The 27,883-nt window shown below is 44.5% G+C and overlaps 1 protein-coding gene across 4 annotated transcripts; it reads right to left on the bottom strand.

Moving 5' to 3' along the window:
- Positions 1–349: 349 nt before the first annotated feature.
- On the bottom strand, positions 350–27,883 carry rap1gds1 (RAP1, GTP-GDP dissociation stimulator 1). Of its 4 annotated transcripts, none has more exons than XM_080486471.1 (15): positions 27,448–27,768; positions 22,152–22,259; positions 18,465–18,587; positions 17,384–17,509; positions 11,504–11,650; positions 9,760–9,888; positions 8,286–8,411; positions 7,574–7,717; positions 6,034–6,165; positions 5,814–5,948; positions 4,643–4,774; positions 3,662–3,801; positions 3,374–3,500; positions 2,465–2,593; positions 350–2,029 (listed from the first exon to the last, which is right to left on the bottom strand). In XM_080486471.1, the coding sequence occupies exons 1-15, from the start codon at positions 27,449–27,451 to the stop codon at positions 1,902–1,904; spliced, it is 1,830 nt and encodes a 609-aa protein (XP_080342597.1). In that variant the 5' UTR covers positions 27,452–27,768; the 3' UTR covers positions 350–1,901. The 4 variants fall into 4 exon arrangements, with proteins under 4 accessions (XP_080342597.1, XP_080342598.1, XP_080342599.1 ...); XM_080486472.1 differs by having other exon boundaries at positions 4,649–4,774; positions 27,448–27,766; XM_080486473.1 differs by lacking the exon at positions 11,504–11,650 and having other exon boundaries at positions 27,448–27,883.

Genomic DNA, 27,883 nt, shown 5'->3' on the forward strand with positions numbered 1-27,883 from the left:
TACATGTATGAAATTGTGCGAGGGGAAACAAACAAAATAAGATTCTGGGTTTTGCTGCATTTCTATTTTCCAATTTCACCCTGAACCTACAAAAAGATCAAATAAACGTCTGTCCGCCCGACAAACTCAATAAAAGTGATTATTTTAAAGCAACTTCCCAAGTTGACGAGCTTTAATTTAAGTCCAAGATGAGCTTGTAGATTGAAAATGACTCTTGATAATGATTCCATTACCATTTGTAATCTGATTACAGGTCCATCAGTTGGTCCTGAGTCTGATGATTCGTTCATTCATTCTCCCTTCGCTGGAGTAAAGTTATATATAATATAATAAATAAGACATCAGCCGCCACCAGCTATACGTTTTTAATTTGTCTGCAGTTACAGTCCTCGAAATGTACAACTCATTACATTTACAACATTTATGTGTATAATATTTCACGCAGTTACTTCAGATACACACTTTAACTGGCATGTGTGTTCAGGGGAGCACGAGTCTGATAAATAGTCATTCATACCTTCAGAAGAAAATAGATCCAGAGAAACCTTCTGGCGCTCGTACAGAACAGAAAGGTGTGGTTGCAGGATAAACTACCGGCGGGTTTCATGCTGTCCATTCCAGTAACTCTGTACAAGTGGAGGAATATTGGTCAGACCTTGAACAGGTTCTCTACTTTTCTTCGGAATCCTGGTGTTTGGATGGACTTCGCTTTGTTCTGGAGCGCTCGTCACCAATTCCTGCTCCGGTTTTGTACCAATATCAGCAAAATCATACAAACTTGGAGAATTCACCGAGTCAGCAAAATGGAATGTTTTCGAACAAAAACATGGGAAAACCTGTAGAAAGGCTCTTTTCCTCTCGGTGTGTCGGTACCGGAATTTATTCAAATTCATTGGTGTATTTACTCCTGAAATGTAGAGGATTGGTTGTCAGCATTTCCTCGCTCTGAAATGTGTTTGAACGCTCGATTCCTGCCGACGTTATGTTTCAGGAGGACAAACTGTCTCAGATTCATCTTCTGGTGGCTGAACCTGTGAAAACTGGACTGTCCACTACGCTTCCCTCAGCAACAAGGTTTATATTCATGGAGCTTCACACTGCGGCGGCTGTGGAGAACAGGTGCACTATGGGAGTTTTCAGAGACGGGCGAGCTGGACTTAAAAGTATGAACGCGTACGAGCGGTAAAAGGAACACTGGCGCACTATAGACACGACAAAACATGCACAGTTTCTAGTCAGTTTATACTGGAGTTACATGGAACACGACTGGGCACATCATGAGTGGCAGCTTGTTTTCTCATCGAAACCAAAGTGACGGCGTGAAGGTTGGGAGGGGGTCGTGTGCACACGGCGTCACAGCGGCGGTCAGAAAGAGGCTTTTTTTTTTTTTTTTATCTTCTTCTTCCGAGACTATTCTGGCTCCCGTTCAGCCAACAGACGATGCTCATGTGTGTGTGTGTGTGTGTGTGTGTGTGCGTGTGTGGAGGTGGAAGGAGAGCGAGGCTGATGCGTCCGTTCATTCAAATGAGTGAGTGGAGAGAGGAGGAGGCATCTCAACCATCAATGTGTAGAATATTGATCACAGTCAGTAAAGTCTGCTCTCAGAGATCTGGACATTATGGCTTTCACAAGAGTTTTGGTTTTCTACGGTCGTCTAAAAACGGTTTCACAGCCCGTTCCCACTGCAGGAGTCTAAATCCATCCTTCAAAATAAAGTTCAACAGTAAAACACTCTGACTCAGTAAGCTGCGTATAAAAACCTTAGAGGAGGAGATGCGGGGCGTGGAGTCCGGACGGAGTCACCGGGGGCGGCGGGGTGATGAGCAGGCATGTGGTGGCAGGAGTGTGTGTGCGTGCGTGCGTGTGTGTGTGTGTGTGTGTGTGGAGCAGAACACAGTCTTTTAGCTCTGAGCAGTTAGCCGCTGCTCCGTCAGCGACGCCTGGTGCGAAACCGTCTTGTTCTCGTGAGCTCGCAGCTTGGACACCACGTCGATGAAGGCCAGACTCTGGACTTCTTTGTGAAGCGGCTCTGAGGAAACACAAGGCGACAGGGAGATGAACCCGACGCCGTCGTTCCGATACCGTCACACTCCAACAGAACATGTCAGAATATATTTACAAACATTTCTACTTAGATTCAGGTGGAATTGAAGAGTGAAAATCAAATGAATGAATCAGACTCATAAATCACATCCAGGTCTTTGTATCGGTAGAATCTTTCTCATGTGATTATGTGGTCATGAGGACAATGATCAAGGGAATCAATACATTGGTGATCAGGAGGTCTGTGTGGAAACAGCATCTATAAAACAACTTGGAATTTCAAATACAGATTACTTTTACTTCAATATGTCAGTGAACCATTCAGTCGGTGGTATTGTTGTTCGGTACAGTCGCCACAAAACAGCCGACGTCGACCAAAGATGTTCAATGTCCAGACTGTCGAGTCTGTTTGTGTTCTCACCCGATCCCATGACGGCACAGATGAGAATCATGGAGTTGTATTTGATCTCAGGAGCACTCCGTTCATCCGACAGCAGCTTGTGGAGCATCGACACCAGGCTGGAGCCCACAAAGTCTTTTTCAGCTGCAACTGAAACCAAGAAACACCAAAGTGTCAGAAATACCACCTGAAAGCTGCAAGTGAGACCAGTGAGGCTCAAACCCAGATTACGCTGGACGCCTTACGGATGCGATGTGCGGCGTCACGCCAGGCGCTCCGCTGCAGTTTGCACCATAAAACTACTTCCTGCAATTCATTGTCATAGCGGCCGTTCAGTCTTCAGTGACTTCTGGCCTGGTGCCAGTGATAATCATGTGACATGCTGATATGATTGGAAGGGGTGCTTTATTTTGAAGGACCGGATGCTCTGTATGTGACTTCCTGGTTGGGGCGATCTGCTCTGTGTAGATTGACGCGCGTTAGCTGCAGCGAGCGGGGAAAATACTCGCCATATTGCACTAGACGCGCCGCGCCAGGCGCTCTGAATCGCCCTCATTCTCATTCAGTCGATGGCTGTTACTCGCCGCTCTGCATATTACTTGCGCCACACCGCACTGTGCACAGTGCCAAAGATACATTATGCAGCGAGTATTTTCCCCGCTCGCCGCCGCTAACACGGAGCGCCTGGCGTGACGCTGTGCATCACATCTGGAAGGCGTCCAGTGTAATCTGGGTTTGAGCCTCAGTGCAGTTATTCATCTGTTACTGACGTCGTTACAGACGCTGTTCCAGACGGCCAGCAGCAAAGCGCCTGGCGTGACGCAGCCGTGGCGCCGGCGGGGGAATTTGCAGGTTATTGTCCAAACATGTATGAATGCATGTTATTTGGGATGAATGTGGATCGACTCGGATGACTGTCATTGCTCTTACCCAGATCCAGCGCTGCGATGAGGCCCAGAGCCACCAGAGCTTCATTCTGCATGATCATGTGTTCACTGGTTGCCATGGTTACTAAGTGCTTGACCCCTCCTCCCTGGATGACGGCCTTAACAACCTCCTGAGAGTCAAAGAGGTGAGAGTGAGCGACTGGAACATGTATTTTTCTTCATGAAACAAAGCAGAGAGGAAGTAATGTGTCACTGAAGTCCACTAATTAAACGGTCCTGCAGTGTGAGGCGGCCATTAGAGTGGGACTCCGGAGGATTCTCTGCGTCTGACCTTGGACTTGCTGTGTCGAATGAGAGCGGACAGCAGCCGGTTGGACTCGCCCATCACTCCAGCGTGATCTTTGGCTTCACACCACTCCACCAGTCGCTCCACCAGCTTCCCGTTGGTGCCCAGCTGGTCTGCAGCTTCAGCTGAAACACACAGCAACAACAGTCCATCACACTCGTTACATCTGTGCGTCCATCTACGTAAACTCAAGTTTCTGTGGCCTGAGGAGTATTTCACAAAACCCAGATGGTGAGTGAAGCCATCAGTAAGTTCAGACACGATGGAGTTCAACTGCTGCCAGCTTCAGACAGCAGCTTGCAAAGGTATCGATGCCCGAATATCAAATTACAACCACAAATATAAATTAATTTTACTTGTTTCTTTATGTGATAGACCAAACGTGTCGTATCATTGTGGGGTGGAAGGGAAATGAAATATGGTTTCAAATTTCACATTAATTAAAAAATTAAAGGAGTAGCATCCAAAAGTAGTTGATAATGCAAAGTTATTATATTTACAAAATATCCCGTTATCAAAATGTATTTTAACAATTGATATATTGAACTTCCACCAACTCATGAGGAAACGAGAAGCGTCTCCCCCGGACCCCCTGCTGGGGTTCACAGGGAGCTGCCCCACCAGTTGGTCAAAGTATGTTCAAGTGATTCCAGTCAATCTGATTTCTGATGCTCTTTGTCTGCGGTCAGTGCTGTGCGAGACATCATGAGGATTTTTGGACACGAGTGTATGAGGACATGAGGATTTGACGGCTAAAGGTGCTGCGTGATCGTTATCATAGTTTTGTGAAATACTCCTCAAGTCTGCTTATAATCTCTGTTGATTTTCAAAATACATCTCAAAACAGAAAATCATCTTACTGTCGCCTTTACTGAGGAAAACTTTTCCATCCACCAGAGTGAACTGGTGTTTGACTCATAAGCCTGCGGTAGTTTGAACACCATGCGAATAGAAAGAAGGTCAAACCTCCACCTTGTGTGTCGATGAGCATACGTAACGTCCCGAGAAGTTTAAACTGAACTGGAGGCATTTCAGACTGCAGGAACTTCAGCACCACGTCTGCTACTCCAGCTGACAGCATCTTGGATTTATTCACAACTGGAGAGAAGAAAACATCAGGACACGGTTAAAAACTGTTTCCGGAGGATTTGATGACATTACATCCACTAAAATATATATATATATATATATATATATCACACACACAATGTGACTTGCTGATAATGCCAACTATGTTCCATCTGTGGATCCAGTGGAAAGCAGTTGTGGTAGCACTAGCATTAGCATTAGCCCGACTCAGGTTGATTCAGTAGAGGGAGCAGCAGCCTCACTTCGCTCCACACGTGATTCTACTGCTCCTCTGATGATAAAAGCAACAACTCAGGGGGATAGCTCCATGGTATAACCAACAATTACCAACAAAATTAAAGCTGCAAGCAGCGTTGGTCGGGACCTCACCCCCGGCCCGTCGGGGTCGGCCCAATCACGGCCTCCGGCCCCTTTAAATGTTATGTACCTGAAAATCACACAGGTGACTCCCCAGGTGTCCCTGACCTGGAATCTGGTCTTATCCCACATACTAATCTGCTAAGCTAACTAGCCTAGCATTAGCATTAAAAAGCATGCCTCCTCCCCCCCCCCCCCCCCCCCCGTCTGGGTCGGCCCAATCACGGCGTTTTTCTTTGTTGTGTCAGTGTATGTAATGAATTTCTCTATATTTTTACAAGGTCCAACAGTTCCTGAAAATGAAGTCAAATTTTATGAAACGTTCTGGTGCAAAATACAATGAAATGTAAAAAAAACTAGTATAAATCCTTTAAAACCTCCTTGCTTGGTGGGACCAGATTGGAGCCTCTTGGTGGGTTTTGGCCCACGGGCCTTATGTTCTCTGCCGTTACGTGAAAGTGAAACTTAAGTACTCGTGACGTCAAACTCGTCGTCCACCCTGTGCACCAGGCTCCGACCCTCTGTGGGGATTTTCGTTGCATTACATTAGGTTATGTGCATGGAAGTGAACCCAGAGTGTATTACGGTAGTAATCATTAATCACCCGCGGCCTGAATATTCCAATATTCAGGTCCAGCCCAAGTATTCTGGCCGTTTCAGTGTCGCTCTACTCCTGTGTGTTGTGACTGACCTGGTATGGCCAGGTTTCTCAGGGCGCTCAGAGCTGCATGCTGAACGGTCACGTTTCCCTCTTCAACATGACGATCCAAAAGCTCCAGGAGCTTCTGCACGATGCCAGTGTCCACCATGTGGATGCAGTTTCCATCTGCAGACAAACCAGCAGATCAACATCAGCACATCTTTGGCGTCAACAAAATGTTTCCACACAAAGTAAAAAGACAAAGACTCACCATTCCTAGCAAAGTTAGCGATAGCCAAAGCTCCGGCCAGCTGCAGCTGATGGTTGTGGGAGGGGATCCAGGACAGAACCCTCTGGAAGACGCTGCCCTTCCCCCCCTCAAACAGCTTCTGCATGGACTCGTCTGCACACAGGAGGAGAGACGGACAGTGGTGAGACAATCTGAGGCAAGTTTACACCACACGACAGCGCCATTTCATGTAACCGCATCATTTTTGGCGGATCATCCAGACGGCCCCGTGTTGTAGGAGCCTGAAACAGGGCTGTTTTGAAAACGGGGTTCCAGAGGGAAGGAATTTGAAAATGCCGCCTCGGCTTTGACGTGTGGACGGACAAGATGCACATTTGGGGAAAACACTGATGTCATTACCCCGCCCCTCGACCCTTAACTCTGCAACGTAACAACAACGCAGCAACAACAATGGCGGACTACACGTTCCAACCCAAGCTGCAGAAGGTCCTGATGGTCGTCGCTTTAATAAAGACAGATTTGTCCATTTCTCAGTTATTACTTTCTCCATATCTTCTCTCTGTTTTTGGTGTTTCCTGCACCGACACCGTGTGGATGGGAAACTTTTTAAGAATGACGGGGAAAAAGAAGATGTTTTGGCTGGAGTGGACAGGGCCTGAGTGGCTCTGCTGAATCTCTTCCTGTTAAAAGGTTTTTCCTCGCCAGCATCGCCAGTGTTTGCTCATGTGAAACAGTTTTTTGTGTCATCAGTCGGTTGGTTGTGAATAAAACTGGACTGAACGAAGCTTCATGAACCACTTTCTTTATTTTCCGAGTCCACCAGATGGCACTCTTGGTTTGAAGATGGAGGCCGGAAGACTGGCAATAAAGTGTGTTTTCAAACATTAGTTGAACAGACACTGCCATCTAGTGGCTTCACAAAATAAAGAGTGCTTCATGAAGCTTCATTTGGCCATCACTAATGGTAGAAAATGAAGGTAGATCACAAGTAAAGGACATTTACAGTAAAGTAATGTTGGTTAATTCATTCGTGTCCCTGGTATTATCTCTGCTTTTATAAATAAAAAAAGCTCCATTTAGACCTGTAGGGTGATGAGCGAGCGAGCGAACAATGCAGCTACTTTCATATAATAGGGAACTAAAGAGGTTCAGGTAGAATAGTGGACATGAGACAAAGACCTAAGACCAGAATGGAGACATCAGGGAATAAGCTTTAAAAACTAAGACGAGAAAAGAACACAAAATCATACTGGATCCTGCAAGAAGAGAAAAATCTGAAAAGGCTCAGACATTACATAACAGACACAGCAAGAGTTTACCTTTCTGAAGTTATTGTCCAGAATACTGAGAGTTAACCACAAAACTCCACTAAAACAACCCATTCCAGTGAAATTCATTCATAAATGTAACCATCATTTAATGTATTCATGAGTTTGGATGAGCTCATTTACACACAAGATGTAATTTCATTGTATCTGCACATGTCGGTGCGACTGAAACATTCCCTGACAAGACAACGTCAGTGTGAACTTGAAGTCAGCCGCCCCCGCCCCCAGTTTACCTCCCAGCAACAGCAGGACCATCAGATCAGACGCCGTCTTCAGCTGGGAAACGTCCTCCTCCCGCTCGCCGTCCACCGTCTGAGCCACGACCTCCAGCAAACACTCCACCAGACCCGCTTCCACCAGCTGCAATTTGATCAGATCTGAGGAGGAGAAGCACAAACTCACTGGAACACGCAGCAGGATGTGGAATGAAGGGAGGCGAGCGTTTAATAGCTTTTATTTAACAATCTGACAAAGCACTTTGTCAGGAGTATTGTTTCATTTATTTTTTCAGTGTCATACAACCAGCTGCCACAAGTTGGAGCTGAAGAGCCGTCAGACTGCCGTCTTAATGATCCTTACGTGAACTAATAGCATAGTATTTCTGTACCGATTAATGAGGGACCAGATCTTTAAATGTTTATCTGCCGAGGTGACATGAATCAGTCGTGATAAATCAGACAAAGTGACAAGTAAACAGTTAAAAAGGAAATTATCTGAACAGGAGAGAAAAAACACGTGAGAAAGAAAAGCTGCCAGCATGACTCATTTTGAGGACTATTTCACTCTGTGTACATGTTGAAGGGTAAATGAGCTTATGAACATTACAGGACATTTTCACTGAAGCAGTCAACACGGCTAGAAAAGTCCACTGGTTTTATAATTAATTACACTTCTCATACATAAAAGATCAGCTTTCATTGTGAAAAAAACCCCGAATTTGATTACCGTTTTCTGCAAGAGGAGCTAGAACCTCAAAGATCATCTCTTTCTTCTCGTGTTCCGTCTGCTTCTGGAAAAGATGGACGAGCTCCTCTGCAATGTTAGTGGAGGCAAACTGCTCCTTGCTGGATTCTGAAAAGACAAAAGATTAAATCACAGACACCAGAAGTGTTGCCTCAAGTGCTGCACAAGAATTCTCCGAGTTTTTATTTTAACCTCTGAACTCCTGAAGCGTCTGATGCTTCACTGGTGCAAAGTACAGCAAACATCATTCCTTCTGGAAGTCTTTTGTCTTCGTATGTAATCGCTCAGATATTTGTACCATCAGTGGGATTAAAAGGAGCTGTGGAACATGATCTGGATCAAAACCACCGCTGGACAACAATCAACATCATCAGTGATTTCTAAAATAATCACAATTAATGGCCTCCTTCCGGTTTCAAAATGTGCGCCGTGCTCTCAGGGTTTGATTCACAGCGATGAAAGAGGATCATGGGATTATTACTGCTGTAATAGCGTCTCTGTACCGGACTGTGGTGGACAGTAGCTGAGCCGTACACACAGCTCTCCGTTTACCAGGTTGGTCGCAGACGCTGCAGATTATTTCTCCCCTACATAACAATTCACCCAACTGAGGGTTTGGGAGGCTGGAACTGATCCAACTGACTGAAAACAGCCAAGTTAGATCTGAACATGTCACCAGTTTTTCAGGACTAACAAGACCAACCCGTCACACACCCTCGTATTCATACCTAAGTAACTAATTAACTCACATACATGCTTCCAGACCCAGCAAGAACATGCAAACTCCACACAGATCAGGCTGGAACCAAGAATAATCTCTGGTTTAAACTTAAAACTGTATGAATGAGATCTTCATTACAATGAAATTGTCGCTTTGAAGTATTGTTTGAATAATGCTGCATCTATGAAAAAACTCAGTGGAGGTTATTTGGTGACACTCGAGCTGGATGTGAGAGCTGAAGCTGGACGCGAGAGCTGAAGCTGGACATGAAGCTGGACACGAGAACTGAAGCTGGACACGAGAACTGAAGCTGGACACGAGAACCAAAGCTGGAAGCGAGAGCAGAAGCTGGAAGCGAGAGCAGAAGCTGGAAGCAAGAGCAGAAGCTGGAAGCAAGAGCAGAAGCTGAACACGAGAAACAAAGCTGGACACGAGAACCAAAGCTGGACGTGAAGCTGGACTTGAGAACTGAAGCTGGACGTAAAGCTGGACACGAGAACTGAAGCTGGACACGAGAACCGAAGCTGGACGTAAAGCTGGACACGAGAACTGAAGCTGGACACGAGAACCGAAGCTGGACACGAGAACTGAAGCTGGACACGAGAACTGAAGCTGGACACGAGAACTGAAGCTGGACGTGAAGCTGGACACCAGAACTGAAGCTGGATACGACAACTGAAGCTGGATACGAGAACTGAAGCCGGACACGACAAATGAAGCTGGACAGGTACTCACCGAGCTCAGCCAGGTTTCCGAAGGCGATGAGACACATCTCAGTCAGAGCTGTGTTGTGGGAATGGATGCCAAGCAGCTTGACCAGAGTGGGAATCACCCCCATGCTGATGAGCTGGGCCTGTAAGGAATCTGCAATAGAAGCACACAGGACAGACTGTAGAGCTCGGCTCTGGACAGCAGGAACAAGTGGCTCACTTCTTCACTGCATCAGAGCTGATGTCCTGTATTCACAGACCACATCTCAACTTCACTTCATTTTCCTCAGATTCTGCTTCATGCACAAAAATAAACTGCTTCAATTGTCCAACTGTGGTTCTTTATTTGAACACCAGTGTCACTGAACGAGCAGGACAGACAGCAGAGGAGGAAAGGATGAACAGGTTTACATTCACTCTGAATGGAAACCAGAGAAATGTAGCTGCAGCAGAAACGGAACCCTTAAAGTCACAAAACCTCAAAAAGTCCTCAAACCTTCACAAAGGGTTCCATCGCAAGAGTCACACTGCAACTCAAGATCAATGCAGATAAAGCTGTTTACCAGCTGCAACAAAGACCTTGGTCCGTCACTGAATGCTCCTGCACCATGGACATCTGGCTAAAACTATAGACCACCTGTCAGATCTCGTTCTCTTTTGGACAGGAGAACCAGACAGACACCTTCAGGAGGCGGCGGCTCTCACAGGTCTGATCATGTATGACAGCATCAGGAGCACAGCAGGAATATTCAAGCTCACAGATGTGCATCATTCGTGACTGATGTACTCGCACATTGTGTCCTGATAAAAATGATCCAGGCTGAAAATCTAGAAAGAAAGAAAAAAAACCAAAAAACTAGCTTGTCACTAGATTTGTGGAACAAACATATTTTTTGAACTAAATGATTTGGTCTCGTTCTCGTCCTCTGACTGCCTCCACAATGAGATGCAATGCCAAACGCATGAACTGCAGGCTAGAAAAAGAAAGAAAACTTTTACCTTTTCAATAAGAATGAGTTGGTTTCTGATTTATTTTCACGGTTTTTAGAGGACGGAACTCGATCCCACAATGATCACACAACCTCACTGTTATCCAAGTGTCAGTAGCATCAGAGCAAAACCAAGCAAACGCAGGCTGGGAGGGAGAAGAGTCAAAGTGATGTGACGAGGTCTTTCAGCACGACACTTTATTCAGCATTAACACCGTATTAAGGAACTTCATGATGAAAATGCACTTATTTTTCACTTTCAATGACAACAAACGGATCGTTAGGAGCTGTCCTGGAGTATGTGGAAATGTGTACTGGAGGGTTCTTATGCTACTGCCAGAGAGGTCATCCAACAGCAGCACGCTCACAGTACAGCCACGTTTTTCACAGCTCATATCCATCAGACACAGGTAAAGGGTTGGACTTACATTAAGAAGAATGAAGAAGTTATTTTTCCAGTGTCAATGGACTGGCGAGCAAAACAACTAACTATCTTCTTATGGGAATCCTGAAGATACCGACTGGATCCACAGTTCAGAGGCGCCATACAAATCCCTTAAAGAAGAACCTTAACGCTGCATTCAGCCAGATGAAGACATTAATTGTAGAGAAACAAAAGCTCTGAGCAACAAGGCAGATTAGCTTTAAGAAGCGATTAGAAACAGAAAGGCAGAGAAAAAGGTTTAAAAACAGTCAAAGCCAGAGAAGCACCAGAGTTTGTGGTTCTGTTCCACCTTCATGAGCACAAGAGAGTAAACATGGACTGACACCGGTCATTACCATTGTCATTGCTATAGTTCATCAGCATGCCACAAAAAACCGTCAAGAGCTTCTGATTTTCCGGCTCAGTATTTTGGTAGAGGGATTTAACGTGTTCAGCTACTATCTGAGCCCCTCCTGCCAGGTCAACTGCTCTCCTGCCCTCATCTGCAAAACAAAGAGGCCAAAACACAAATCAACCACAAAGCAAAGCAAAAGTCAAGCAAAATAACCTCAACCTCAAAATACACAATTCTACATGATATTAGCATTAAATTAGCAGTGCAATATATAAAGTTCAAAGCAATGTGGAACCACCTTGTGCTGAAAACCAACAGTCGAGAATGAAATTACAGCAGTGTGAAATCAAACAGATTTATCTCCAGTGCAATGTGAGTGATGGTGTGTAATCAAGTACTTCAGGCTCCGGGATCAATAACTACACGTTTTACAGGAGGAATCAGACGAGGATTCAAATTTACTCCGGTAACCCATAGTTCTGATCTCGTCTCATCCCACTTGTTTCTCAGGTTTGTGTTTAGGAAACAGAACTGAAACTAGACGAATGAAATCCTACAATCTGAAGAACAAGAGCAGAGAAACTGGACATCGTTGGATTTCTGTGTTTGTTCGGGGCACAGTGTGAACGCTGCAGAGATAATAGTCTGTGGGTAGAAGAGCTGTCGAGGGGAGGAAGTATCACATGAGTCAGAGACCCTCTGCAACGTGGCAACAGGAAGCTCAGTTCCGCTCTTTAAGAAGATTTCATGTTTGCTCTGGGTAGCAGGTACTTTTCCCACAGCGTGAAGAAAACAGTGTCAAACACAGAGAGAGATCAGATCTGTCTGCAAAGACGCCACGACATTTATTTTGGTAATTTCTTTTCCAGTTTTATGAGAACGATGAAAAAAACAAAAGCCCCACCCCAGATTAACAGAACGCTGCAGTACATCGACATTTACTAGAAATATATGCGTCTGTCAGAAACATCAAATTTCAGAGAGCCACCGTCGTCGCGCCCTTTGACGAAAATTCACAATTCTCATGGTGAGTCGTCATCAACATCGTAAGAGTCGCGGCGGCGCTTGAGGTTAATTCAGTGAAGTGGCTGATAGTAGCACATGACAGTGTCTGAATGGATGCTGGCGTTAGGAATTGAGCAGGGCTGGTCTGAGCAGGTAAAGTTTGAGGGAGACTGGAACGTGCACAGGGTCGTGAGACACGATTCCTCTTTGATGGAGAATTGTCACAACTCATGAGGGCTGCCATGAGGCTGATGAGGAGCATTTTCATAACTTATAGTCACCCAGCCCTGTTGTATACGCTGGAGGAGCAATGAACCTATGGTGCTTTGAGTTTCCGTCCCTGTTCAGACTCAGGAAGACTTTCTCCACGTGTCTTTTCAGACGATCATAGAGCTGTTGTCATGTCAACAAGCAGCCAAAACATAACAAAAGTCCGTCGTATAGACCAGAACCCAACTTTTTATCCTCGTGTGAAATAACTACAGAAGTCTTGGGAAGTCTTCTAAAGTTCCTTTTACCAAACCAACCAAATAATAATACTTCTGTAATTTACCAGTTAATATTCTGTGTACTATTTAATACGCACACACACAAGCGCCAATAAGCGTCTGTCAATCAACCAACAGCTGTGAACCTGAGAGAAACACTGTGTGAAACTCCCTCAGCACATTACAGCACATCATCTCAGTGAAGAGCTGCAGAGCTGCTCACCATGGCTTTAATACCACTTTCAATATAATCAATGCAATGCTCAAGGCTCAGTATGCAGAATACTCTTAATGTAATAACATTCAATGCAGAGGCCTTGGCCATACAATTAAGAGGAAAACACTTCTACTAAAGAAAAAAAGCAGGAGAGTCACTGGTCTAATGAGGAGCATAAAACACTTGAAAGGGTTGGACAGGTCTATTTCAGCAGCTTTCAAGCAATATGAGAGGAAAAGCAGTACTTACACAAACAGACCAACATATCGACTCAGAGTAGCCGAGTACTGAAGCAGGGACTGTTACAAACACATCAGCTAACACTAAGATTCCACCAATTTCATGACCGACACGATGACCTTCTTTAGCCAGGAGGACACAGACCTCAGGAAAGTCTCTGGAGATTTTAACGGCTGCTTGGACAGTAATTTAGACAGGTCTTCATCCATAATGTCTAATCCTAAAGCGTCCAAGACCCTGAGGTTGCCTTCATTGGACATTTGGCCTTGTTGATGTCTGGAGAGAAATTAATCCCACAGTGAAAAGTTATACAACTCTTACTCCCGATTAGAAATATTTCTCATATCCCAGGAACAATTCTCATGTCATTTCTTGTAATATAGGGCCCATTCTTAGAATAGATCTAGATCATCTTCAATTCATTCTCCTCTTACAGACACGCCAGAATAAGTGTTGGAGATTAAACTCCTCACAGACGCTGAAGACTGTAATAATACACAACAATGGTTGGAACAGTACAGACAGGACAATGCAGCTTCCCCTGTAACGCCAGCAGTAATGTGGGATGCAGTCAAAGCTGCAATTAGGGGCCAGCTGATCTCTTACATCTGCAAAGAAAAAGTGCTTTACCAGAACAACTTGAAATAGAAATCGTCAATTTAGAACAATCTCATAAACAATCACCTACAGATGAAAAGTACTCGATCTCATTCAACCCGAGCATGTTCAAATGTAGGTTTTTCACTCATTCTACTCCTCAGAATTCTAAAAGGCATTTTGGCTCCAAATCCAACCCCTTTTTATGCTCAAGCTTACAGATTTCCAGGAAAATGAAATTCCCCAATTCTATGAAAACAGCATTAATAACATTAAAGAATCGAATGCCTCAGATCGTCAATCACTAATGTCCTACTAATGAATTCACTAGTTTCTTATAAACTCAACAGTCTCGCTTTTCACCTGGGCTCCAAACAGCTTCAGATATTTGGGGGTGAATGTTTCTTCAAGACCTAAACATCTACATAATTTAATTTACGTCCCTCGACTCAAGAAACTCAAAGAAGAACTGGAAGAATGTAAAACTGCTCCCAATTTCATTCCTTGGATTTTCTATGTCATAGCTGATGTTCTCCCAAGCTGCACTGAGACACGTGAACTAGAGTGACGGAGAAGAGAAAACAAACTAACTGCTGGAGGAAGAAACTCCTCGCAGATCCCACAACTTCGGCCAAATTATAGTCACGCATACAATGTCAGAAAGAGAGCAGATGCCACCTCTTATATCTCACCAAAACAACCAGGTTTTATTGAATCATCCCCACATGTTACTTATTCGACGGGTTCTTGATCTGCTGCTTTGTCCACAGGAGTCACGGTTTAGCCACAATGGCCTCTCCTGGGCCATTTCTCAGTTTGTTTCCCCGTTTTCTTAGATGAGAGCAGGCAGACGACGGGATTTGGGTTGGAAATTTGACGGCTAATAAAATCCAAACCATTTGAAGTTTTCCTCAGCAGGATCTCCTCTGTCATGTTAAATCCCTTAGAAGCCAATACGATAAAAACTCTTGGAGGAGATCGCGTTTGCGCGAAGGCCAAAATTGGAGTAGAAGGTTTATTTTGAAAGGCAAATTGTGGACGTCCTGTTGGATTTAGGTATTCATGAGACGAACAAGTGGGTTTTGATTTGGTCTCTCTATGACATTCCTGCGGGACGTGGTGGCTGTTTTAGTATTTCTAGGTGGCGCTAGGGAGCACATGTTGGCACTCTGGTGAAAAGTTTAATAAATTGTAAAAATTAAAACCCAGTCAAGATGTGCATGCCAACTTTGGTGATTTTTTTTAGAGTGTTTAGGGGGTCAAATTGGGGTTCATTTACAAAAGAAACACAGGAATTACTACAGCTCTGCGGGCTAGTAAAGCTTGAGGAGCCTCGCATTTCAGGATCGCTCCCTAAAAAACGAAACTAAGGAGTGACATTACAAAAAACCAGTGTCACAATCCTCATTTCAGTCTGTCTGAGGAACGACGCAGAAATGGTCGAGTCGAATACCTCAAAACAATCCAAAGTGAAAAATAAAAAAACCCAGAAGCGGCTGAACAGACTGTAGAGAAGAGCTGACTTACCTTTTCTGAGTCAGTCATGTGTTGGAGGTTTTGTTTCTTTGTTAAAATGACAATCTTTTCATTCATGGACTGTCTGTAAACAATAAAAAGGCCTGGTGGTCCTGAAAGTCCAACAGATCCTGATCCTGATCACCTTCAGGAAGACGCCATGTTGCCCCTCATGAGAAAACAAAGGTCTCTGATTTCTTTCCTTCCTGTTGCTTGTGACTCAGAAGATGGTTCTGTCAAACAGATCTGTTATAAAATGCTTCTTATGTGGTCGCTGCGTTGTAATTTGCTGCTCTGGTTTGCAGAGCTGATTTGCGGCGTCTCATGAAGCCTGTTGACAGATGTTTCTTTCTATTATATTTGGCCCAAAACATCTGAGAGAGAAATGATCTAAAGATCTATTAACACAAGGTGGTATTACTATGACCTCCAGTACCACTGTGAGGAACCTGGGAGTTAATTTGGACCAGGAAGGATCCTTCAACTCCCACATTAAATAAATCTGCAGGTAGTCTTTCTTTCACTTTCACTCTCTAAACTCAGGAACATGTTGATTCAGGGTGATGCTGAAAAACAAATTACGCTTTTGTTACGTCCAGAATAGATTATTGTAACTCGCTATTATCAAGGTGTCAGAAAAACTGCTTAAAAAGTCTCCAATTGGTTCAAAATGCTGCAGCGAGAGTCCAGTCCAGTCCAGTCCAGTCTGGTCCGGTACGGTCCGGTCTGTTGCGTGGTTCCAGCCCATGAGCTATTTTAATATTGTTGGCTGGTAGAGAGGGGTGATTGTCACTGACCAATCAGCAGACGGCTGCGCTGGAGCTCCTCCTCATGGAACCCGTACCAATAGGCTAGGTACCGGTTGTGTACGGTAGTTGTGAAATCAGCACCTACTGCGCAGTGGAAACCGGGGATGACACCGTCTCTACTTTAAAGGTTAGGCTCAAGACTTTTCTATTTACGAAAGTTTACAGTTGGAGCGGCTGGAGGAGCTACAGAGCCACTGCACTTTCTGTGCCAGGTCGGGTTTTGGCGTGGTCCGACTGAAAAAGTTGTGGATGGTACGGAAAGAACCCGCGACCACCGGGTACAATTTTCCGCTACCCCTCTGTTGAGGTACCTAGCACTGAAGAACGGGTCTGTGAGGAGGACAGAATTGTGGCCCGGTAAAGCCGGCTGCCGCCGGCCGCTTCCGTGTTTTTTGTTCACAACCCGCCAACATTTTAACCATATTTTCTGTGGTGGGACCACGTGACAGAGTTGGGCCTGGGTGCGGCCTCCCCCTCCCCCTCCCCTCTCCACCCCGGTTAACTCGGGCACCAGTGAAACCGAAACACCGGACACTGAAGCACGATCGGAACAATCCACATTTTTATATTTATTGTTAATGAATATATAAAAATATATACAATTTAATTTGTTATTTGAGCTGATATCCAATCTCTCACCCCAACTACAACAGCAGAACGTCTCCACCTCTGAGCCTGGTACTGCAGGTTTCTTATTGTTAAAAAGGAGCTTTTCCTTTCCACCATCTCCTCTACTAGCTCATGTGGAATTGTTGGGTCTTTCTAAGGAAAAGTGCCTTGAAATGACGCATATAATTGAACTGAACTGAATGAGTTGCTCCTGAAGATGAATTTTGAACTGAGAGCTACTCGATATCTACACATATTCCTAGAACAAATATCGTTAGGACAAACCACGGCATTTGTGATTTTCATCACAACAGGTTTATTTCTTATGACTCCGTCTGTTAGGGCGATGACAAAGCTCAAAGGGATTTAATGCAAACCAAGCAAAGCAAATTCCTACTTACGGCTGTCGTAACAGATGTTTCCAAGAGCTCTGCCAGTCTGCAGTAAAACCTCCTGGTCAGTGGAGTTTAACAGCTGAATTAAAGGAGGGATGAGGCCAGCTTCCACACAAGGACTCCGCATGAACTCTAGGGAGGGAGGGAGGGGGGGGAGAGAGAGAGAGAGAGAGAGACACAGACAGACAGAGAGAGACACACAGAGAAAGAGAGAGAGAGAGAGAGACCTAGTTCAGCAGGGTTCAGATCAGACTAGACTAGTTCAGATCAGATCCACTGCATCAGATCACCAACAGACAGAACAACCCACACAAAGCAAAACAAGGAAAAGAAAAACACCCAGGAAAAGTCACCTGGTGACCTTAAAATAGTCACAACTTCAAATGTTTCTCTTAGGCCACCTTTACACGACAAGAAAAATGAGTGTATTTGCAAAACTTTCTTCATTTTTGAGAGTCTGTTTTGTATCTGTGACTTTTTTTATAGCGGCTTCCAAAGCAGAACTTTTCTTTCACGGGTGCGATTCCCTCATGCAGAGACTGCCAGAGGCTATGGAGCCCGTTACTGCGCGTCCCCCCTGTGTTAAACAGTTCCTTCTGCTCATGTGCCAGTAAACAAACAAGGTGGCCCCCCTAGTAGTATGACTCGCAGTCCGTATTCTAGTTTTAACGTCCATATCGGTAGTTTAATTGTTGAGACTCTCCCCTGATAGCATGCGATTCCTCATCAGTCGATACGGGTGCTGGGTTCTCTCCATTTTCTTCACGTTTATAGTGTATTGTTCTCTGCACATGTCTGTGTGGTTTCATTACAAAAACAAGCAAAAGCGCCCTCCCGTGGCCCGGCAGACTAACTACATCGTTGTCAGTTTGTCCGATAACGCAGTGTAAACACACTCCTTTTTATAACGGATTAGGTGTTGTCACGTGAAACGTTGTCTAAACGGAGCCTTACTTGAAGTACAAAATAATCAACTACAAAAATTCACCCCTATGTAATTCAGAAAAAAACATACAAATAACCGGTTAAACACGCGTTTATAGTCCTTATATTGTTCTTATTAGGGTGGGCCTGGAAAACAAACTACCATTTTTGGCCACTTCAGCGATGATGTTGGCTACTTTGGGGGTGCAGGAAGACTGGGGGCTCAGGAGGGACGGGAACACCGGAAGAATGCCCATCTCCTGGATCTTCATGCTGGCCTCGGCGCCTGAAGGACAAACACAATAAATATCAGTCATCATGGTGAAATCTGAACACTTCTACATGTCGGGGGGGAAAACAGCCAATATGGCAACAGCAGCCACCAAAGAGTCGCACCGCCGCATAACGTCATCAAAATGTGAAGCATCGCAGCAAAAACAAATGGAAGACAGCAGCACCACCTCAGACTCTGCCTCCACCATTAATATTTCATCTTCATATGGTTACCGTACTTTCCGGATGATATCCCGCTTTTTTTTCCCCATTTCTTTTTTTTTTTACATGCTTTGAACTCTGCGGAGGACGACTCGGCTTTTTAAGGGTTAACAAGCTTCATGCTACTGATATGTGGGTGATGCGTTCAGGTGCATCAAGTAACTCCGAAATTTATTTTTCTCCTTTTTAAATTTGGTGGCTGCGGCTTATATTCCGGTGCCTCAATAGTCCGGAAATCCTGGTACTTAAAAGAATCTTATGAAAAAGTCAGTGATGATCCAGGTGGAAAAAATCGTACCTTTTTGTATAAACTTTGCCCGCCGGGTTTCAAGAAGCAACTCGTAAAACAACGTCAACATCAAACTTGAGACAGAACATTGAACCCCGCTCGCCTTTCAAGGTATGTGCCAGTAACTTAAACATTCCTTGAGAGTTTTACTATTTTAAGTTGTAATTTGTTTGTAGAACCTGCCTGGTATATTTTCCTTTGCACCTTAAGAACTACTGTCCGTTTTGTTTTTGTTTTAATAATTCCTCATTTAAAAAGACGATTAAAGCAGCAAGTTGTTCCTCATGTTTATGAGAATATACTGTCGGGGTGGGGAGCTGCAGCTGCTACTAGTGTGGACTGACTGGGTGGCAACAATGGAGAAATAGCAGTATTCTGAGGGTAATAGCTCGCAGCAACATATTGAAAAGAATTTGTGAACTGAACTTTGAACTATTTCATGTAGAAACTGAACTTTCCCCAACACTGGCCCTTCCTTTGACTCCTCCCACAATTAGGCAGCTCTGTTCTGGCACATGGCACCACCAGAGGAAGTACTTCCTCCTCTTCCCGAGATGGGCATGTGTGGGTGGAGCCAGTCTAGCTCACACAGACACAGCAGATTCTGAATGCAGCTCCTATGATCCAATATTCAAATGGAGGAAAATCAAGGAATTGAGGGAAATAAACTTTGAATACAACATTTTTGGATCAACGAAACCCTCGATAATATGACCACTTTAAAATTAAACGTATGGCGCTTTTTCACTAGTACCTACTCAGTCCCTACTCAACTCAGCCTCGGGTGGTTTTCCATTACAGTATAGTACTACCAGGCGTGGGCGGAGTCATCAGAGCTTTTCCCTGTCGTGCACAAGTAATCACTCCTTATAATGTGGAGCAAATGTGCATTGGATATCAGCTCAAATAACAAATTAAATTGTATATATTTTTATATATTCATTAACAATAAATATAAAAATGTGGATCGTTCCGATCGTGCTTCAGTGTCCGGTGTTTCGGTTTCACTGGTGCCCCTGTTAACTGGTGACCTGCCACCAGCCGTTAGCAGCAGCTGATGTTAAAATAAGACAAACAAACAGTACGATACTTTAAACTTTAGTGGAAATACCGTTAAACAACGTTTGCCAGGACAGCTACGGATTTTGGTCGGGTTTTTCACAACTACTGTGAAAAGCGACGCTCGAGGACGCTGGTCACCAGTTAACAAGGAAACCGGTTAATCCAAAACACCGGTGGTATCCGCGGCTCAGAGACCTCCTGATACTCGTAGTGGGTCGCTCCATCGAGCTCCTGAATCCTACACTTGCGCATTGTCGCTGCCGGACAGGGTTTATTTTTGAGCATCTATCTCTGTGATCATTCTGGTGTTTAAAAAAATGGCGGGGTGAATGAACCAACGTCACATTGTCTACTCGCCTCAGCTCGCTTAAAACCTCGGTGGAGTGAGTACCACGAAAGTACCTGGTAGTGAGGACACGTAGTGGAAAAGCCTAAAAGGTGAGGCGGGTCGAACAAGGCTGAGGAGGAAGTAGTGGAAAAGCGTCAACAGTGATCACAAATTAAAACTATGCATATATGATTAAAAGAAAACAACCTTATCCAACCCTAAACTCTTTTTTGGGTCAGATTCTTGAAGAAATTGTCTTGGTGTTTTTTCTGTGATGAAACATTGTTGCTGCCATCAAGACTTTACTTCACTGAGACTTTGTGTGGAAAAAAAAAAAAGTCTGACGATTTGTTCTTTCACTTGGAGTCGAATCTGAGGATTAAAAGTTCTTGTTTTCATCGATGTTCATATGACTTCCAGACAAGACGTCCATGGAATTCATCCACAAAACTTCAATTGTGGCTTTTTAATTGTGGCCCCGGAGGCCGCCCCCTCCCCCGATAGCCGCGGTATAGCTCGCACACTGGCAGTAACATACAGGACGATCAGAAGTGTGTAAGGATTTACTTACATACATATAAGAGGCTCTTTCTCTCCGTCCAGTTCACCTCTGCAGAAACTGGAGTGGCTAACCTTTTAACTTGACCCACTTCTGCAAACAAAAGACTCACGTGTGCAGGGCTTCATCTAATGTGTACTTTTATGAATAACTCAGTCATATTTCTGCCTTTATTTTCCTCACACAGTATTTACAGAACCGATCATATTAGAGGTAGTGATTCTTTTATTTTTGCAGCAAGAGCAAAACCTGTACCGACACTGCAATGGCAATGGCGATCACATTAAAATGTCTGCCTCAGCTGCCGAACAGGACAAATAGGGGAAAAAAAAAAAAAAAGGACTAGTGATTGTTCTCCTGCTGCCCGGGCCATCCTGTACTGGTCTCACCCTCACTTTGCCTGCCAGGCAACATTGCAAAGATTAAAGTAGAGAAAGATTAATCCTGTATGTCCCTAAGCGTCACAAAAAGACTAACCTCATGAAGTGGAAATCCAAAGGTAATCTAAACATAAACCGAGAGGAAACTTTCTTCTCAAGCACATCACATTGGCGAGGCCCCCCCCCGAACTCTGAACCGAGCTGATGTTAACATGTTTCTTCTAAACGTCGCGGTGCCTGAGACGTTCTGAGGAGCAGACGAGGAGGAAAAAGGCCAGAACTGCCTTTGCATCATATACATACAGTATGCTGCAATTATCTCCTCCATTCCACAAAGACACAAGTCATGATGTGACCTCTTCAACTGAGCACTCCTCCTGTCGGATCGCCTCCATGCTTCTTGTTTCTCTACCGCCTCTTCTCTATGCAGGAATTTACACTAGATGGTCGCAGATTTAATGACGTTAGAGTAAAGAGTATCCGATCAGCTGTTTACACGGTGGTCGAACTGGCACATATCTGATTAATTTCTACGTGTGAATGCGGCCTGTATCTGATCTGAAATGGATGTGTTCTTCCTGTTTACGCTGTACAAAGGCATATGCAATCTGTGGCACATAGAAGCCAACATATCAGAATCGCAGGATTGGGTGACATGACGCTGACAGTGTAAATGCAGCTGATGCGAGGCTCCGTCCCTCAGCCGGGCTTTCAGGAGGATCGGCCCGTTTACTCACTGCTGTTGCAGAGTGCTTTGAGCAGACAGTCCAGACTGCTCTCCACACTGTCAGTCGTTTTGTCCGTAGACGACAACTTCAGCTTCTCCAGGGCGTCACTGAGGTTTTCTGAAAACAGAAACAACAGAACAGGAGTTAGTGAAATCCCCCCTCTGTCACAGATATGATTAACATGCCACATAGTTATGGAATATTTCAATACAGACGTGATGGAAGACAAATACACGTCAGTATGTGATGTTTATGTCTTTGTGATGCCAAATTATAGTGCGCCTTGTCTCGCCTCGGATCACCAGCCATGACCAGGCCTGGTTTGTGTTTCCTGCCCTGTGGCCACCAGAAACAACATGATGTTACAGTGACACAGTGAAATATGTCTTCAATACGATGCTTGAGTTTGAAAATCACCAAATTCTGTGGAGGAGGAGGAGGAGACATAACTTCAACTCATTTCTTCTCAAGTTATTTGTATTTCTATTGTGTGGCACTACGGCAGAAAAGAAACCATTAATTCATTCATTCATCCTCTTCTGCCTGAATAGGACATGTTGTCCGTTGAGATAAATACGGAAACAGGATCCGTGTGTAGAATCAGAGGCTGGAGTGACTCAGCTCCAGTTAACATCTTAAACTTGGTTTATTAAGCCGTTATTCTGGATCCTCCTCCATTAAGGCCGTCATTCTACTCACTCACGCTCAGTTTGTACTGTGATGCACTGCTCACCGGGCTTCTACCAAAGTCTGATTGTATATTAGTGATTGAAGGAATCGACTCCTGCCCTGTTTACAAGGTTTTCATGTGAGGATGACAAACTTTTATTACTTCTGCTCACAAGTGACAACATGTGATCTGTTCAGTGGCCGTGTGGACGTCACAGTTCTACTTGTTGTCCAGCAGAGCCAGGCCTCGATCGTATGTGGTACCAAATGGGATACGAATCTTTTGTCCTTCAAAGTCTTTTAAAGCTGAAATAAAGTTGGATTGAACGGTCAAGTCGTAATGCACGTGACTAACACGTCACTGACGTGAGCCGGAGATCGGAGAGAAGCTGACAGATGTATTCAATCGTCTTCCTGAACTTGTGGTTTAAAGAACTCAGTGACTCTCCTGGCGTCACAATCCCACCTCTCCTGCTCCGCCTCCGTCTCCACTCCTCCCTCTGTACGGCGCTAGCAGCCGCTGTGCGTCTTTTTGTGTTGTACAACCATTTGAAAGTGGATCTGCGTGCGCTGACAGGTGTAGCGTCCATAATTCCTTCCATATAGTGTACTCTGTTTTCCCTGCACTTTGGGATCTGATGGTGTTCACACTGCAGTGTGATGGAGGTGGCTTTTAAAACGTAGTGTGAACGATCACGCAAAGAAATCAGAACTGAGCGTCTTTGCCTGCAGTGTGAACGCAGCCCAACTGAACGGAGGTTCGTATGGTTGCATGTGGACGATCAAACAGTCGCAGGAAGGAAACAGGTTTTCTTCCTTCAAAATACCCTGATTTAAAGTTTTCCGTAGGTTTAAGGTATTGTCTGTGATCAAACAGTGACGTGCAGCGGTCTGCGCTAACACAGTGCATCTCGGTATGTATTTGAAAAAAATCTAAAGAAGCGTGTTTAGTGGGCTTCCAAAGAACAAAGATGAACTGACTTAACTAGGGTTGCAAAATTCTGGGAAATTTCAAAGTTGGAAACTTTCCATGGGAATTCACGAGAATTTATGGGAATTACCGGGAATTTATTGGAATAAAACAGAAATTTACTAAATTGGAGGTTGGCCCTCAACAGGGAACTTAGTTGGGGAAAATATACTGTAGCATAATCTTGGCTAAAACAACCAGATTTAATGCAAGCGCACTCCTCAATCACATGCACATGGCACTGCTTAGTGCAGGGTTATTGAGGCCACGCCCCCCGCATGCACTGTGCACTCCTCCATCACATGCAGATGATTGATTAAACCCTGGAGGCCACACAGGTGAGCCTGCAGATTATATAAAGTCAAGTAAGTTTTTTTTTTTTTATAATATTATGGGGTAAATATATTTGATCTATAATGGTATTACTGTTTAACTTGCAAAAATTTTATAAAAATGTATTCATACAGTAGCTAACTAGCTGGTAAGTTCGGTGCTAAATGTAAACTATTTGTCATTTCATTAACCATTTAAGAGGCCAGCTTATTATAGCGACGTCAAATGTGATGCTGTTTCTTCTGACTCCTGCAAGACGGTTTTCTGTAACCATAAAAGAATTTATACATCAATTGTAAAATATTTTGAAGACCATTCCAGTTGTTTAGTCAACTACATTTCTGTTCATGCCATGGCATTAGTGTTTTTACAAGCGTTATGATATTCTACAGAAAAATGCCACATTTGCCATCTGATGTGTGGAAGCATTTCCCACACGCTAATGTTAAAGAAAAGTCTTATATACGTGGAACTATTGTGGAAAGACATATGTAAGAATGCTATAAAAATGCAGCAGCATATTGCAGAGTGCCCCAAATTTCAAGGCTCAAAACATTCAGCAGACAAGAGCTCCACTCAAGGAGAAAACTAATCTGCTGTATCAGAGTCAGATACCCTCTCATCAGCTCCCGGTCCCTCTGGGACCAGAGTCTTTGACTCGATGGATGAACGCAGCCAGAGAAATGCAGATGAGAGTTCCTCACTCCTTTCACTTAAAATTTTAATGGGACTTTAATTTTTGATTGGGTGGGGGAGTTCATGTTCACGTTCTTGTTGTTCATTAAAATAATTGATTGTTCATTGTTCAAAAATTAAAACTAAAGTTCTACTCGAATAAATCTGTTGGAATGTCATGTTTTTTAAATTGTATTATTTTACATGGATGTTTACTTCTGACAAAACAAAAATATTTACATTTATGTTTGTATATGATACAGTTTGTTTGAATTAGCCCCAATTTCCAGTTAATTCCCATATATTTCCAATAATTCCCATAGAAAGTTTCCAATTTGGAATATTTCAAAAATTCCCCAGCTTATCTTATCAGTTTCCTGAGGTCTGTAATACAAAGCTGGACTTTCGCTTATCGAGATAACTTCAAGGATTAACCCTGGGTTTTCTGTAATACGACGTTTGCTCTCTTCTCAGCAGGATAAATCACCTGGTAACTGACGCTGAAAGTCTAACCTGTTCTGGAGCAGGATATGTTCTGGATAAGAAGTCAAAGCCCCGCCTCCTGACCAATCAGATCTCTTGGAAAACACCCTGTCCATTCTTAAATGATGGTGATTGGTGGGCAGGTTGAGCTCTGAGCTGCAGCAGAGAGGATAAATTAATTCAGAACAATCTTTTTAACATAATAAAATAAATCCTGGTCTCTGAGGCTTTGAAAGAAGTTTTTGTTCTTGACTTGTTCCAAGTCTGTTTATCTCCACGAGGGTTGATCTGGAATAATGAGGTTAATGATCACACCTGACAGAACTGCAGAAACATGAATTTACGTAACCAGAACTACTCATGTCGTCACGGTGATGAATTAATATTCCAACATAAAACACAAGAGAAACTCAGCCTCAAAACAACTGGATGGAAAATCTAAAGTAAAAGAAGATCAGTGAGGAAGTTCAGCCCGACACGTTTCTGCTGGAATAAAGTGAAATTGATTGATCAGCGGAGGTGCTGTTCATTTATATCGCTGATAAATTAATATTGTATAATCTCACTAAGTCAGCATTAACAAGTCAGGAATGTTCTGGCTTTGGCTGCAGCAGCAGTGTTGCTTTTAGCTGCTGGATGTGTTTTAATTCTTCATAATCTCAGAGAATAACTGCTCCTTCAGTAATCTGTAAACTGCTCTACAGAGTTTCTCTGTCTGTGATTGGTCAGATGCTCCAAACTCCGCCCCTTTCACGTGAACGCGCACACCTCGGTCTGGGTTGAACCAGAGAGTTGATAACCTGCTTCGTAGTAACGGTGATCTGGATAAGTCAACCCAGGAAACAGAGAGATATCCTGGATATGTTGATCAGGGTTCCTAGTACAGGCCTCTGCTCTGTTTCTTCAGGGAACATCATCCGGCAGAATATAACAAACACTCTTCACTAAACTCCCCATCCGAGACAACCTGACACACAGTTTTGTTTCCGTAAGCATCGGATTGGTCAAATACTAATGTGATGGTGCAGGAACACACATTACAGTTCAGTCTGTCTTATGAAGTACTTTATATTTGTTGAAACCGCCTCCATCTGACAGTTGCCAAACCACTGCGGTGCAGCTGAAAAGCAACTTCATGTTCACAAAGGTACAAAAGGCTGATGGAGGCTCTGGAATTAAGCATTAATCCATGTGGTTGGTGATGAACACATTAATCCCTGGATGTCTCTGAAGATTGTGACGAAGGATTACACTGCCCACAATACCGCGTGAAGCAGAAACTAACATCTCAGTGTATTGCCAGGTTTTCTAAACACAGTTCCCTCGAGGCGTCAACCTCCAACAATTCTGTCAGATTGTCCAGGCTCGTTGCTCCCTGCAACATTCTAGAGGTTTAGCATTCATGCACACATTCAGACTCCATCAGGAACTTCATCAGTGCTGCAGGACTGCAGACCGACGCTCCGTAGCACCCACTAGTGGTGGGAGGGAGCATCACAGTTGAAGATGTTAAAAATATGACTAAAACTCTGACTTGGGTGTGTTTTTTAATCTCTGCTGAAAGATGAATATTCTGTCTATGTGTGCTTATTGCTCTCTGTCCTCTCCTGCTTACTCATGTGGGGTTGATGGACTTTCCTCAGATCGAGTGGCACGAGGCAGCACTGCAATCATAAAACTGACAAGTGTAAAGGAACAACTGAGGATTTGCAATATGAGGAATGTAATGGTGAGGCTGAATGAAGATACGATCTAAACTGATGGGTGTCCACGGCAGTGTGGCCAGCAGCAGGAGTGAGGCGCTGCAGGGCTCCACCGAGTCACATTGCATAAGAGAACGTCTCCATTCATTTCAACGGATCAACATCCATTTAACAGCTGGAACCACTGCAACATCACAGCCCCCCGGATCACATCGAGCACGAACAGCCACGCAAAACCGCACCATCACAACCAAATGAATGAAAACGGAGAGCGAGCGGAAGGTGGATGAAGTGGAGGAAGTCGCTCCACCCGAAGCGGCACCATCCGCCACCCCGACACACACCGCCGCAGCAGAACACTCAAATCCCACATGGAGCAAATTACACTTAAAATCAAAGGTCCAATCCCGTTTCCTCCTGCAGCCGAGGCGAGCCGAGGCGAGCCGGGCTCCGTCAGCTCGCTGCGACTCACCCATCTCGACACGATGCTGCTCCGGATTAGACGACGTGAGGCTCCGAAAGCCGAGTCCAAGGCCCCGCTGCTGCTGCTCGCACCGCCGCTAACCAAGCGCCATAGACCGGGGGAGTCACCGGGGAGGAAGCCGAGCTCGGGGCGGTGCAGCCGGAGGGAACTCGGAGCTCCGGGAGAGGCTGATGGGAGGCGGCCTAGGCTGAGAGCGAGGACCCGCGGATCAACGACTCCGAGCGGCTCCCTGATCCATTCCAACGGGGCGGAGGACGGAACGGGCCGGGCTGGATCTCCGCTTCACTCTGACATGCTACTGTCAAGTGCAGGCGTACAGACAACGCGCTACTTCCTGGTTCGTCAAAATAAAAGCTGAAAAAAACCACCCAACGTCCGTTTTACACATTTACATGTGGCACACTCAGTGTTGCCAGATCAGATT

This window comes from Lipophrys pholis, assembly GCF_963383615.2.
Source record: "Lipophrys pholis genome assembly, chromosome: 18".
In the NCBI taxonomy this organism is placed as follows: domain Eukaryota; kingdom Metazoa; phylum Chordata; class Actinopteri; order Blenniiformes; family Blenniidae; genus Lipophrys; species Lipophrys pholis.

What these genes read in the sequence shown, in the direction of transcription:
- rap1gds1 (XM_080486471.1), bottom strand. An exon ending in GAACTATAGCAATGACAATG is followed by an intron (nt 9,889 to 11,503) that starts GTAATGACCGGT and finishes CTTCTATTGCAG; the next exon opens with ATTCCTTACAGGCCCAGCTC. An exon ending in GGTCCTGCTGTTGCTGGGAG is followed by an intron (nt 6,166 to 7,573) that starts GTAAACTGGGGG and finishes TCCTGTGTGCAG; the next exon opens with ACGAGTCCATGCAGAAGCTG.